General features: G+C 35.6%; 1 protein-coding gene across 1 annotated transcript; it reads right to left on the bottom strand.

Moving 5' to 3' along the window:
* Positions 1–481: 481 nt before the first annotated feature.
* LOC310740919 (GRAM domain-containing protein 2B-like) lies at positions 482–12549 on the bottom strand. The gene is made up of 14 exons (XM_083568128.1): positions 12275–12549; positions 11426–11548; positions 8693–8780; positions 8390–8459; positions 8122–8225; positions 7900–7995; positions 7731–7802; positions 7565–7642; positions 7176–7284; positions 4648–4752; positions 3457–3547; positions 3196–3297; positions 1850–1931; positions 482–863 (listed from the first exon to the last, which is right to left on the bottom strand). Exons 1-14 carry the CDS (start codon positions 12379–12381, stop codon positions 825–827), a joined length of 1266 nt encoding a protein of 421 aa, XP_083424254.1. The 5' UTR covers positions 12382–12549; the 3' UTR covers positions 482–824.
* Between the last annotated feature and the right edge of the window lie 337 nt (positions 12550–12886).

Below are 12886 nucleotides of genomic sequence, written 5' to 3'. Positions count from 1 at the left end.
ATTCTTCATGCCATAACCTTATTTGTACACATCTAAATAAGATTCCTATCATTTGTATAGATTAGACTTGAATACATTATATTTAGAATTCTTATAAGGGGTTCCTGTTGTGAACAGCCTCTGTAAAAACTGGCTTCATACGAACTGATAAACTTAATGTAAAGCCATATTTTGTTGCACATAATAATAAACAGGCTACAGCTGTAGTGAAATATATTTACTTAGTGAAGAGAAATGCACTATTGTCTCCCCTTACAATGGTAGGTGTGTCGGAAGCTCATGTAAATGAAAGTGTGTGTTCAGCGTAGTGACGTAGCACTAGTGGCAGATCGTTTAGTGCTCAGAAAACACGTGTTAGCTTGCGGTATTGCTGCTCAACTTGTGTGTGTGTGTGTGTGTGTGTGTGTGTGTGTGTGTGTGTATATAAAATCTGCTTTCAATTTTCCAAAAGAAAAATGAAGTAAACACCCAATATATACACTGACACAAAAACTATAAATATTTTATTGACAATTCTAAATTGTAACAAATCGCCACAATGGTAATTTTTTTTATTTCTGAAATGCTAAAACATACAAAACCTGAGTCCTTGGGACTCATTTATTCTCACTAGCTTGAAGCTTGTCGATTCTACAGTACTAAAATATAAAGCTTTTTTCTCCCTCTCGGATGAAATGCCTTGCTATGATTCAGGTAAAAAAAAAAACATTGTGTGCACTCCTGAGAAGAGTGAAAGGATGTGTGGTGTAACTATTGCACAGTTTCCTCTTGTTCATCGAGTCTTTGAAGTGTTTCTATCAAAGATGCAGCTTCTGTCAGGACACTCAGCTCCCTTCAAGCAGCTTCCGTAGGTTCTTTTGAATCTGTGCATCAAAGAACAGTGCAGACGTAAATGAGAAACAAAAGGGGAAAAAATCGTTAAATGCAACAATGTTGAAATCTGATTGTTCAGAAGTTAGATTTTTTAATTGGGGGAAAAAAAAATTAATTCACAGGTTTTATCTTTAGGGTTTCAATAGTAGCAACTCACTTGCACTCTTTTCTATGGTGAGGGTGGATGCACAAAAAGATAAGTGCCCTGAATGGCAATCACACCCACGTATGCTTTTGAACAGCCCATTCCAGTTTTACTTACACATTTGCTTTTATAATTTCCACAGAAGTTTGGCTATGGAGATGGGTTGGATATTCAGTCACATAAGTATTAGTGAGATGAGACAGTAATGATGTCGGAGGAAAAGGCCGAAGTTCTGTCAGTGTTCCAGTTCATCCCAGAATTTTTCCCTTCAGTGATACTAAGGAATGCTGTAGCATACAAAGACATTCCTTACGACTGTGTGCAACAGCTGACAAACTCTGGGCCATAAATTGCAAATAAAACACTTCAAAAAATGTTGTTACAGGAAATGAAATCACCTTCAGGGTGGTAACACAGCACATGCTAATTCCTGCATAATGAGCTTAAAAAAATGTACGTTATTTCACATTTTTTTTAACTGTCACTTTGTGCTAGAAATAACTACAGCAAAAATTCTACACGAGACATATACACGTGCAAATGTCTCTTATACGTAACAATATTCGCTTGTTTTGTTTTTATTTTTCACTAGTTATAAACAAATATGTATCTGACAAGGAAGAAACACTTCCTGACAAATACACCTCTGCCAATGACAATTGGTATGTGAAACCCCACAACTTTCCAAAGCAAGATTGTTAAATACAAAAGAAAATAAACAGGTTCAGCCTACCGTTGCTGTTGAACAGAGAATCAGTCTATTAATGATTTAGTAGGAAACTCAACCTTACTGTTATGCAACTCCACAGTTAAGCCAAACAGTTCACTCACTTTTTCTAACTTGAACAGGTTTGTGGACAGCTCGCCATAGATCTCTGCACTGGCTGCTTGAGATCGATGAAAAAGTGCATTCCTGTGTGAGAAAAATGTTTTTAAGTTATTCGAAAGTAATATGCATTTGGAGCTACAACATCAATTTATATGTATATACACATGTATATATCCACTCTGGATAAAACCTGAGCTAAAACTGTTTCTGCTGTTGTTCTGGAAAAGAAATATTTTCCCATTCGTGTCTGATACAGGATTCTAGCTGTTCAACAGTCCTGGGTCTTCTTTGTCATATTTTTCACCCAATGTTTTAGTGATTTCTGGAGATTTTTCTAAGCAAATGCAGTCATTTCCAGAATCATGCCCCTTTTAAATGAAGTGCCGTCTTGGGGCCTAAAGATTACAAGCATCCAATAATGATTTTTGCTCCCTTACACAGAGATTTCTCCAAATTCTCAGGATCTTTTGATGATTTTATGTACTACAGATGATGTAATATTCAAAGTCTTCACAATTTTTGGTTGAGGAACGCTATTCTGAAAATTGTTCCTTTAAAAAAATTTTTCGCAGATTGATGAACATCTTTCCATCTTTACTTCTGAGAGACTCTATAAGATATTCTGTTTATAGAATATAATTTTTATTTTGATAGATATTGTTGTTACTGACATGTTCCCTATTAACCTAATTAGTTGCAGAAAGTTCCTCAAGCTGTTTCTTTTTTACTAACATTTACCTTTTCAGATTTTTGTTGTCCTGTCCAGTTTTATTTTAGATATGTTGCAGCCATTAAAATTCCAAATGACCTTATATTTTCCTTAAAATTGAACAATTTAATGGTACAAACTTTTAACATTTAATTTGATTTCTATGTCCAATTGTTTTACACAACCTTTTTTTTCAAACTGGGGTTGTAACAATGGAAGGAAGTTTGTACAGGGACTAGTCCAGAGCACTGCTATATTACAAGTACCCGTACCAGGACCACTGTTATGGAAAACAAAAGTATATTTAGACGCAGCTTGCTGGGTCTTTTCCTTACATTGTCAGAGTGTTAGCTCGTCCGAAGTGACACCTACAGTGTGTAAATAATGCACATCCAGGGCTGACTGGTATATTAACAAATCAAGTGGATTTTAATTTTTTTTCTTTTTTGTAGACAAGAACCACCACCAAAGTTTGTGTGAAGAAGTCAGGCTGGGGCTGATTTCTTTGTAGCCCAGCTTGTAGACTCAACACATCTAATTGCCGGCAGTCGTGTTTAGTATTTACACTGAGAAACGAGTCTTAGATGTTGTGTGGGAGGAGGGTCACAGAGACACATCCAGAATTAACAGCTTACTTACTCGTGTGAATAGTCTCCCAATGAGCCCAGCGAATTCAGCCGCTGCTCGAGTGCCAGAATCTTGAAAGCCATGTAACACGAAGACATAACAAGAACACACACCCTGTTGAGACATGGCACCCGTGTTAAACCGAATAGCAATTATTCTCAAACGGTTATGATTAAGGAAATAAAACAAAGGGAAAACTTGTTTTGACACGCAATAGCTGACGAGCAGGTCAGTCAAAATTATGTAAACTGGAACACAAACGCAATTACTCACAAGAATAGATAGACGAGTAGAAGAGTGTTTAGGGACAGTGGATAGAGAGACTTCTCCTGCTGGTTGGAATCATTAGCAGCCTTAACCGGTCCTGTGGATGAATACATGTACGTTGAGTAATACGTTTCTCGTGATTTAATTTCCCAAACACTTCCTAAAAGGAAGTGCATCTCTGCAGCATTGCTCTTTAAAATAATAAAAGGATCTATAAATATGACCCAGTGTCTGAATCTTAGACTTGTAAACATCAGAAAATCGTTGGCATATTAGCAGATAGGATCAGTTAATGACTTGTCTACACTGAAATCGATTACTGCTACTGAACATATGACTATATGATATTTATATTATCCAAATCCCAATTTCCATTATCTCCTTGTCAGTGGTTTATTTGACATAACATAATGGTAACTAGACAGAAGGTGTTGATTCATTTTCTATAACAGCAAAGTATAAATGAATGTGCTTTATTCTTATACATTAGCATTTTTGTTTAAATATTCTATATACCCTCTCCATTTATGAGAAGTGTTTAAAAAAAAAAAGATTAGTATTGTGGCATCTTTTAAGGACTTTCCAGTATCTGACACAAGCAGGAAGCACGGCTTCTGGCTGTTTCTTTGTAACACACCAAGCCTTGACTCTTGTCAACTCCACTGTAGAACAACTCATCTAGGCAAATATTAACATACACAATAGACTATATGCAAATTTATACAGGTTAAAGAGTATGATGTGTCATGTGTTTATTAAAAAAATTGAACTCTGTGCCACTGACAACAACAAAAGCTTAAAAAATGACAATGCTTTCAACAAAGAAAGGCATTAATGAAAACACACTTTTAAAAAAAATCTTCCCACATTTTAGCTCACAGTCAGTTTTTAATTACAATAAAAAAAATCCCTATTAATCCTATAAGCAGTAAACCACTAGCTCATGAGATATCAAAAAACTCTACACAGGCACATATGCAACCTAAAAAAATATCTCAGCCACTAGAAGTCAAATCTAGATGTGTCTACATTTTCGAAATTTTCATTACGAACATGACCTAACCTTGATCAGGCTTGAGAGCTTGGAGAACTAGATTGCGTTGGGTTTGAACATAATACTAATGTTTTTTTTACATACATACTATAAAATCTGTTTAAAAAATGTGACCAAGAGAGAGCAAGAGGATCTTCACACACCGCTGTGTTGTTTTGTGCTGGTGGACTGCAGGTGAATGTCAGCATGGACTGCCATCTCTCCGCTCTTAATCACGTCCAGAAAGTTCTCGGTGATAGGGGGAAAGTCTAGAGACAAGAAGGAAAAAGGGTTTATAAAGTGAATAATGGATTTGCATCTGATGTTGGTCCGGCATCATCAATTATGTACTTTTGAGAATACAATATAAGGTAAATAAAGCATAATTATTAAACAATCAATGCGGGTAAAGTCAATTGTTTCTTCAGATCACCCAGGATATTTGTCTTTTATATACGGTATTTATTTACTAACTAGCAATCAAGTGATTGTTTCAGAAGTACTCAGTCTTAAATGCACATTAAAATATATCTCCTGATTTAAATCGCTCACCTGTGACAAAACACAACCTCCAACAAGATCATGGTTTTCAGCCAAAAGCCGTAGCCTAAATAAGGTGTAATGATTTTACCGACCAAAAAGGCTAAAATTTTACTTACCCTAACCCTAGAAATTTTAACAACCCTAACCCTGATTTTAACAGAATTAAAGATCTCTTAGAGTTGATATCTGGATAGTTTTAGGGGGTTAACTTTTAAATAATGCAGGATTGATTTTGTCAGATCTGGCAATCTTTTTAATCATAAAACGTGAACAAAAGTGGTCAGAGCTCATAATCCTGCTCATCATTAGAGCTTTTAATAATGGACATTGTCCCAAAGCAGATTTACAGAATGAAATAGTTTACAAATCTAAAAAAAAAAATACTCTTATTTCATTATTAAAGTTAATAATTATAGTTAATAAATTAGTGCATATACGTTGATCCCTAATCAGCGAGCCAGCGGTGAAAGTGACTAGGAAAAACTCCCCACGATGGTAAGAGGAAAAAACCTTGAGACGAAACCAGACTCAGAAGAGAAGCCATCCTAATCTGGGTGACAAAAAGTGTCCATTCCTTATAGTTGAGATTGACCCTTCATCTGTGATGTGTTAAATCATTATAATTCTTATAAAATGTTTCCTACATTCCCAATTGGCTGCCCCCAAAGAATAATATCTAATAGCTCATATTTTGTAGTCTTATATTCACACGCCTTCATTTTGTGCTGATGGCTGTTGAACAGTGAGTTAATCATAGGTGGGTCAACCTCCATAGATCAACATAACGGAAATAGTCATACCTGTTTGACATGTACAGAGATCTAATCTAACTGCCTGCTGTACCACGTAAAAAGTTTGTTTGGACTGCGATTATCAAGTTATCCACAAACCCGCTAGTGAGTTTTTAGGTTATATATTCCATATATATATTTTTGACAATTTGCTGCAGTAACTTAATTGTTTTTAATCAGTGATTAAAATCATATCACCTGTCAGATTATTTTATTTATTTTATTTTTTAATTTTGAAGCATTCTGAAAGATACGCATTTATCTTCCAACTGCTAGCAAACAATATAAAACATTAACATACATACGGCTGCAACAACTAATCGATAAAATCGGTAATGAAATTATTTGTGAAGGAATGGTGTTATCGATTAGTTGGGTTGCTCAAGTTACGGGTTTGCGTGACGGCAAGATAACACAGACGCTTGCGAAATGGCGGACAGTACGGGGTCAACCGGCAGCAGGAAAAAGTGAGCGTCCAAAGTTATCCGAGGCATGGGAGCATTTTATAATAAACACAACAAAGAACACTATAAACTGCAAGTTATGCAAGGCCGAGCTTGTGTGTGATGGGAGTACCAAAGTGCTGCACGAGCACGTGAAAAGAAAACACACTGGTGTTACAGATGAAGGTGAAACATCATGTTTGTATATATAATTTATTATTTAATTATTACACAATATCTAAATAATTATGTATTGTAGAGGCTTATTTGTTGACAATCAAACAAAATGTCTGTATTTTTTTTCTCAACAAAAATTGTCAAATATTGTATTCTATTTTATCTAGAATATTTTAAGCATGCTTGTTAACTTGCCATCTGCAATTATCATTGAAAACAACCTTGCATACTCAAATGCTGTTTTTTTACACAGAAACAACTCAACATGAGTGATCCCCCATCAACTCATCAACAAGCAGCCACTTTAAAATATCTAAATTAGGCAAAACATCTCAAACAAATTAAATTTTTAATCCGATTATATATATATATATATATATATATATATATATATATATATATATATATATATATATATATATATATATATATATATATAAACGTCCGATTTCTTGACTATCAAAATATTCTTTAGTTGCAGCCCTAAACATATGTAATGTTTATTTAAGGAAAATGAAAAATGTCCTTTATCTGCACTTTGTCTTTAAATAATGAAGTTCTTCACCACCTTACAAGTGTGTGGGAAAATAAATTGGCTGATAGACTCACTGTTCCTTTTCTGTTTTTATTATCAACTTATTGTATACATGTCAACACACTCAATGAGAGTAGCCTGTTACACTGTAGCCTGCTCTGAAACGAAGGTGTATAAAATGCACATGAACTGGGGATACACACCATTCTTTTCATAATCTGGTGTCTGGGAGCCTGAACTGCTAGTGTCCATCATTTCCTGCCTTCTCTGACGCACTACCCCATCAAGATCTGAAAAATCAGCTGAGAGGTCCTGTAAGCACACACACACACACACACACACACACACACACACACACACACACACACACACACACACACACACACACACACACACACACACACAGTTCATGTATGCACCATAAAAGCAGACTATCTATTTATATCCATTACAAAGCTCATAAATCTCTAAACTCCTCACTTTACAAAGTAACACCATGGTCACTTCACACTATGGAGGTTGTTCTTTAGGTCACATGACAAACCTACTTTTGAGATGGAAATAAAGAAGGCACAGGCAAATCAAAACTAACCAGAGAAAGTGATGGAGGGCAGTCCCCTCTGAAGCTGTTCTCTGATGATGTGATGGGGGTGCTTCCTGCATTCACTAACTAAAATGAAAAAGGGTCGAGTTTTAGTTTATCGCACACACAATGCCATAACATGGCTTGGCTATATTGCAGAGAAACATCCACTTACAAGTAAATGAGTGCAGACTGAGAGCAAGAACTTGTATGTAGTATCCCGGGACAGAAACGACACAAATAGATGCTAAATAAGAACCAATTAAAGTGTGAGTACATCATGTCAAAGATTATTACCACATGTTAAAAATACTGTAGTTCCAGATTCCAAATGAATCACTTACCCTTTCAGATATAGTTGTGATAACAAGTGCATTTGGAACCAAAAGGGCAGTTTTTGTCTTTTTTATATGGTTGATAGTGAGAACAGGGATCGCAATCTATGGTGGCAACAACAACAAAAAAACAGAACAATTGTTATGTTAATGAACCATTTCTCTTTCGTCTTAACTAAATTATCTGTGAGGCCTGGCACGTCTGTATCAACTTGTAATTTCGGTAGGTACCTTGGTGTCTCTGCCAAACACTTTGGAATGGAAACAAATCCAGTTATCCGAGACAAAAAGCCTTCCCTGATAAAGAATGTCCTTCTGAAGAGCACAAGTATAACCTAAAGACAGGCACAGGCTTTTAGATAAGATAGAAGTACAAAGTAAAGAAATTGCTTTCAGCAAACACAGTACTGATAAATCTGTAATAGTGTAAAATACCCTGACAGAGATAACAAAAGTGTCAAAGGAATTGAATGAAACTTTGAACGGAAAATTGACTTACTCTGTCTGAGGATCTCATCATTGCTTAGTTCTTTGAAAAGCTTATGATACTGAGCGTTTGCTTTGGAGAACTAGAAAAAAAGGCAAAAAACACCCCCACATAAATGTAACATATATATAAAAGTTTCTTTTTGCTTGCTTTTTTTTGTTAAAAAGTTAAATAACAAACACCTGGGTATTATTAAACTATAGACTATAGATTGTGAATGGTGTCTGTTATATAAGTCCCTGTAAATTTATTCTTGCATTTATTATAGCAATCAATTTCCCACTTAACCAGTTGAGTACATGTTTTGGTACATACCTGACTATACTGGGTTTTCTTTCTATCTAGTTTTGGCTCGGAGTCAGGTGGACTGAGTGTGAGTAAGGGTTGATCAGCCAGTTTAAGCCTTCAGAGGAGAAAGGAAATTAAAACGAAGAACAAAAATCAGAACAAAGTTAAAAGTTTTCTCTGTTTTACAACGTTTTACAAGATCAGCAATATCTGAAGTCTACATTTAAAATGGGATCAATTGCACCTGAAAACAAAAACAATTACGCAATAAGCATGCCTAGTCATTTCAAAGAGTCACATGGTAGTAATGACACCATATTATCATTTCAGCACTGGGACTTTTAAACATGTTTAGAATCTTAGATAAAAATATCGTGCAACATGGGCTAATGACTGCAAATTTACACAAGAAACTCAGAGAACATCTTACAATGAATTAATAAAGATAAATAAAATTAAAAATGTCAAACCTGTTACTTACAATTTTATTCAAATTATTTTTACCCATTAAATTACTTGCAATCATGTCTGGTTTTCTTTTCCCAAACGAAAAAAGATTACTTTTCTTCTATTTTTTTTTAATTTTTTTTTCTTAACTGTCAACATTTAATAACATGAGAATGTCCACTCTACTTTTCTTTTCTAGGCCAATGTTCTCATCTTACCTTCCTCACATAATAAAACCACCTTATCTTTTGTACTAAAACCACAAAAGAGCCTCAAAGTCTCACACATATTGAGATACATAAAGTGTTTAAATAAAAGGGATTTTTCTCACAATAATTTTTTATACATCTGAAATATATTTCTAACTGTATCAAGACTATGAGACATTTAGCAGAACCCAAATAACTGAAAACCTTTCAGACTTCATTTACACATTCAGACTGGTTAAAGACTTCATTAAAGCTAAAATTGTAGGGAATGACCATGGCCAGACAGGATCCGTGGAAACCTTCCTCAGATGTCTGCAAAACAACAAAACAGGCTTGTGCACTGATCCATAATGGTGTGTTTGCACAGTGGTGAAGTCTGTCAACAATACTGACGCAAACAGACATTAGATCACATGGAATGAGATGAGAAATGCACGATGCATCCAGAAAAACATGGTGTTTCACAAGTATTTTAAATATGTAAATCAAATTGTCTCACAGGATATGCTATAAAATAGATTTAAAGCTTAAATGATCAAAAATAATTGAAAATGATCTTTGATATAAAGGTATATTGGAGGTATAAAGGGTGAAATTATTTGAAGACAAACAAAAATGGTTTTAGACTTTATTTACGTATAACGTAGATTTCGAAATCTACATTAAACAAATTACAGGTTGCCCAAAATTCAGCTAACAGGTCTGGTGAGAATATTTCTCCAGATTTTAAAAGTCTAATGCTGACCTATAAGGTGCCCTACATGGTATGGCACCTCACCCCCAAGTCTTTTAGTCTTTTAAAATCTGCTCTTAAAACTTACTTTTTTCAGGATTGCTTTTATGTGAACTTTTTTTTATTTTTTATTTTGTGATGTATTCTGCATGTTTATTTTATTTTCACTATTGTTTTCCTTCTAAGCTTGGAAAGTGCTATAATGGCATTACATAATCACATATCAAGTCAGCCAATTATATTAGTTGCACTCATTTGTGAATAACCAACATTGCAAAACTGCACAAAATAATGACATGCTAACAGAATTAGCTTACTGATGCTGCCAATACATGAGATTATTCACCACGTACACAGTATAGGGTGTTCTTTGAACATATCGTCCGTACTGAAGCATTAAACACAGTGTTCCGATTTGCTAATGTGTCACTGGTATACTTATTGTTACAGCTCCTTGTCATTTATTTACGTAGCAATTTATCAATACAAGATCTCACATATTGTCCCGACTGTAACCTGAACCACAATTTTTTTCCGATTTGCTAATGTGTCACTGGTCTACCTCACAGCTACTCGTCATTCATTTACATAGAAATTTAACAATATGAAATCTCATTTAACAAAATTGTCTATTTTATATGTGCGGCGCCAACTGGAAGTTGATCCCTTTTAAAAACAGCTATATCCTGAGTAAGACTTCTTTGTTTATAGCTGTACATAATTATATGGAATGGATGAGAGAGACGATTCATCTAAATATATAGACGCTACAATCAGCCATTGTCCTTGCAGCCTTTATTTCTTCCCCCTCTTGAGCTAAAATAAATAAATATTTAACTGTATTATGAAGAAGAAATTATGTATGTATAATCTGGATAATCTGTTCTGTATCAGCAAAGTGTTACAAAGCACCAACACAGGACTTTTACGTAATCCGTCTCCCAAGTATGCGACCTGTTGTTGAGCTCGGCTCAGTGTTACATGCACTTTTTTAACGCTGAGTGAAGCAATTATAGTCCCAAAACACTTACGTACCTACTTCTTTACAGACTGCACCTTTTCTTTTTACTGATACAGCTACTGATACAGCTACTATACATTTCTCCAAGAGCTGTTATTCGTCAGTATCAAACACTATTCTGTATAATCTTGTATATTTAACATGCACTGTTTCTTGTACTTAATCCTGCATTATGTATCCTACTTGTAAAAATGCATAAGTTTATATACTTTTTGATTAACGCCTACAAGGAATGTGAATAAAAGCTTAATAGTTACAGCGACTAAGAACCTAAATGGGGTATTCACTGCTGTTTTTGGATGTGTGTGTGTGTGTGTGTGTGTGTGTGTATGGAAACATGGCTGTCTCACCTCAGAATAGGAGACTTTCTCCTGCTCTCAGACACATCTGACTCGGTGTCAACAAACACCTGAAGGTCGCAAGCTGACTTTCCACCTTTCTTCAGCTTCTCCTCAACATTTTCAGGTTCTGTGCTGTGAACGTGCAACAAATGAATCCACAGATGCAGTAAACACAGAACAGGAGTTTTGGATGTACAAGTGAATCCAGAGCAAACATCAACAACAACAAAAAAAAAAACAAGAGCACAACAACCCAAAACACAAGAACAAACCAAAACACAACCCAAAACACAGCTGAGATGAAGGGAAATAATAGATTTGTTGTCTAATATAACACGTTATATAAATAAATGAGTTGTATCTCAGGCTTTGGGCTTCAGAACGCGTCTCAGTCTTGTGATTACAGGCAGAGGTGGATTTGTTAACGTAAGTTGTAAAGCAAACTAAGCGAGAGACTCGGATTTGCAAGTGAAACAAAATGGCACACAGAGGACACCATGGACGAGCTTTCGTGGTGACTTTTACGACTGTTTGAAGAAGCTAGAACATTGAAGAAACATTATAACTGGGCTGTTAAACATCTCCAGGCAGTTCCTGGAGAAAACAAACTAACCAACCAATAAACAAATAAACAAAAAAACTAAACAAAACAAAAAAACTCCTGCAAAGCAACTCCAGGCCAGCAGTTGCGTTCCTTCCAGAACATCTGCTTCTGTATTAAAGTGAGTTCAACTCTAATCCATGCACCAAGTTTCCCTTTACACAATTAACTTTCCAAAACACAGTCGACCAGCTGTGTAGGTCTACTACAGATATCTCCTGCATGTTGTGGAAGAACAACCAACCAAGCGGACTTACTTGGTTTGTATACGGAGATCTTTCTTCTCGATCCTGCCGGTTTTTACTGCTTCAGGCGATGATAATGGAGTGAAGGTCCGATCTGTCTGCTCGATCATCAGCACCATGGCGGCGGGTTACTGCATACACACACACACACAGCTCAGCTTCCCCCACCTTCAAAAAGCCGTTACACACAAACAAGCACACAGGAAATCATACACACACTCTTCTGTGAACTCTCCATACGCTGGTGTTACATTTTGGGAAGGAGGTCCTATCTAGGAATGGGCAATGGGAAAGGATTTAAAAAAAGACGGGAAATGTCGCCCCCTTCTGGCAGGAATAAAAACTACGCACCCTAAGCAGCAGCACCATCTTGTGGACAAAAAAGGAATGTATTTATATACACCAGCGTCAAATGAACGTCTGGGTCGGACTTTTATAGAGAGCAAGAAATCATTTAGGATTTAGGATTTAAACTCACACTTTAAAATATATTTTTTTGTGTGTAATGAAAAGCTCGAATGAATAGAATGCAAAATACAAACCATCATTATCATAACTACAAATGGGATTTATAATGATCTTTCTGTCTACCTTGTCCGTCCAATGGACGTCTGGTCTGGACTT

The sequence above is a fragment of the Silurus aristotelis genome (assembly GCF_946808225.1).
Source record: "Silurus aristotelis genome assembly, chromosome: 18".
NCBI lineage: Eukaryota > Metazoa > Chordata > Actinopteri > Siluriformes > Siluridae > Silurus > Silurus aristotelis.
Note: the sequence above shows the minus strand (reverse complement) of the source record. Positions and strands in the feature narration are given on the sequence as shown.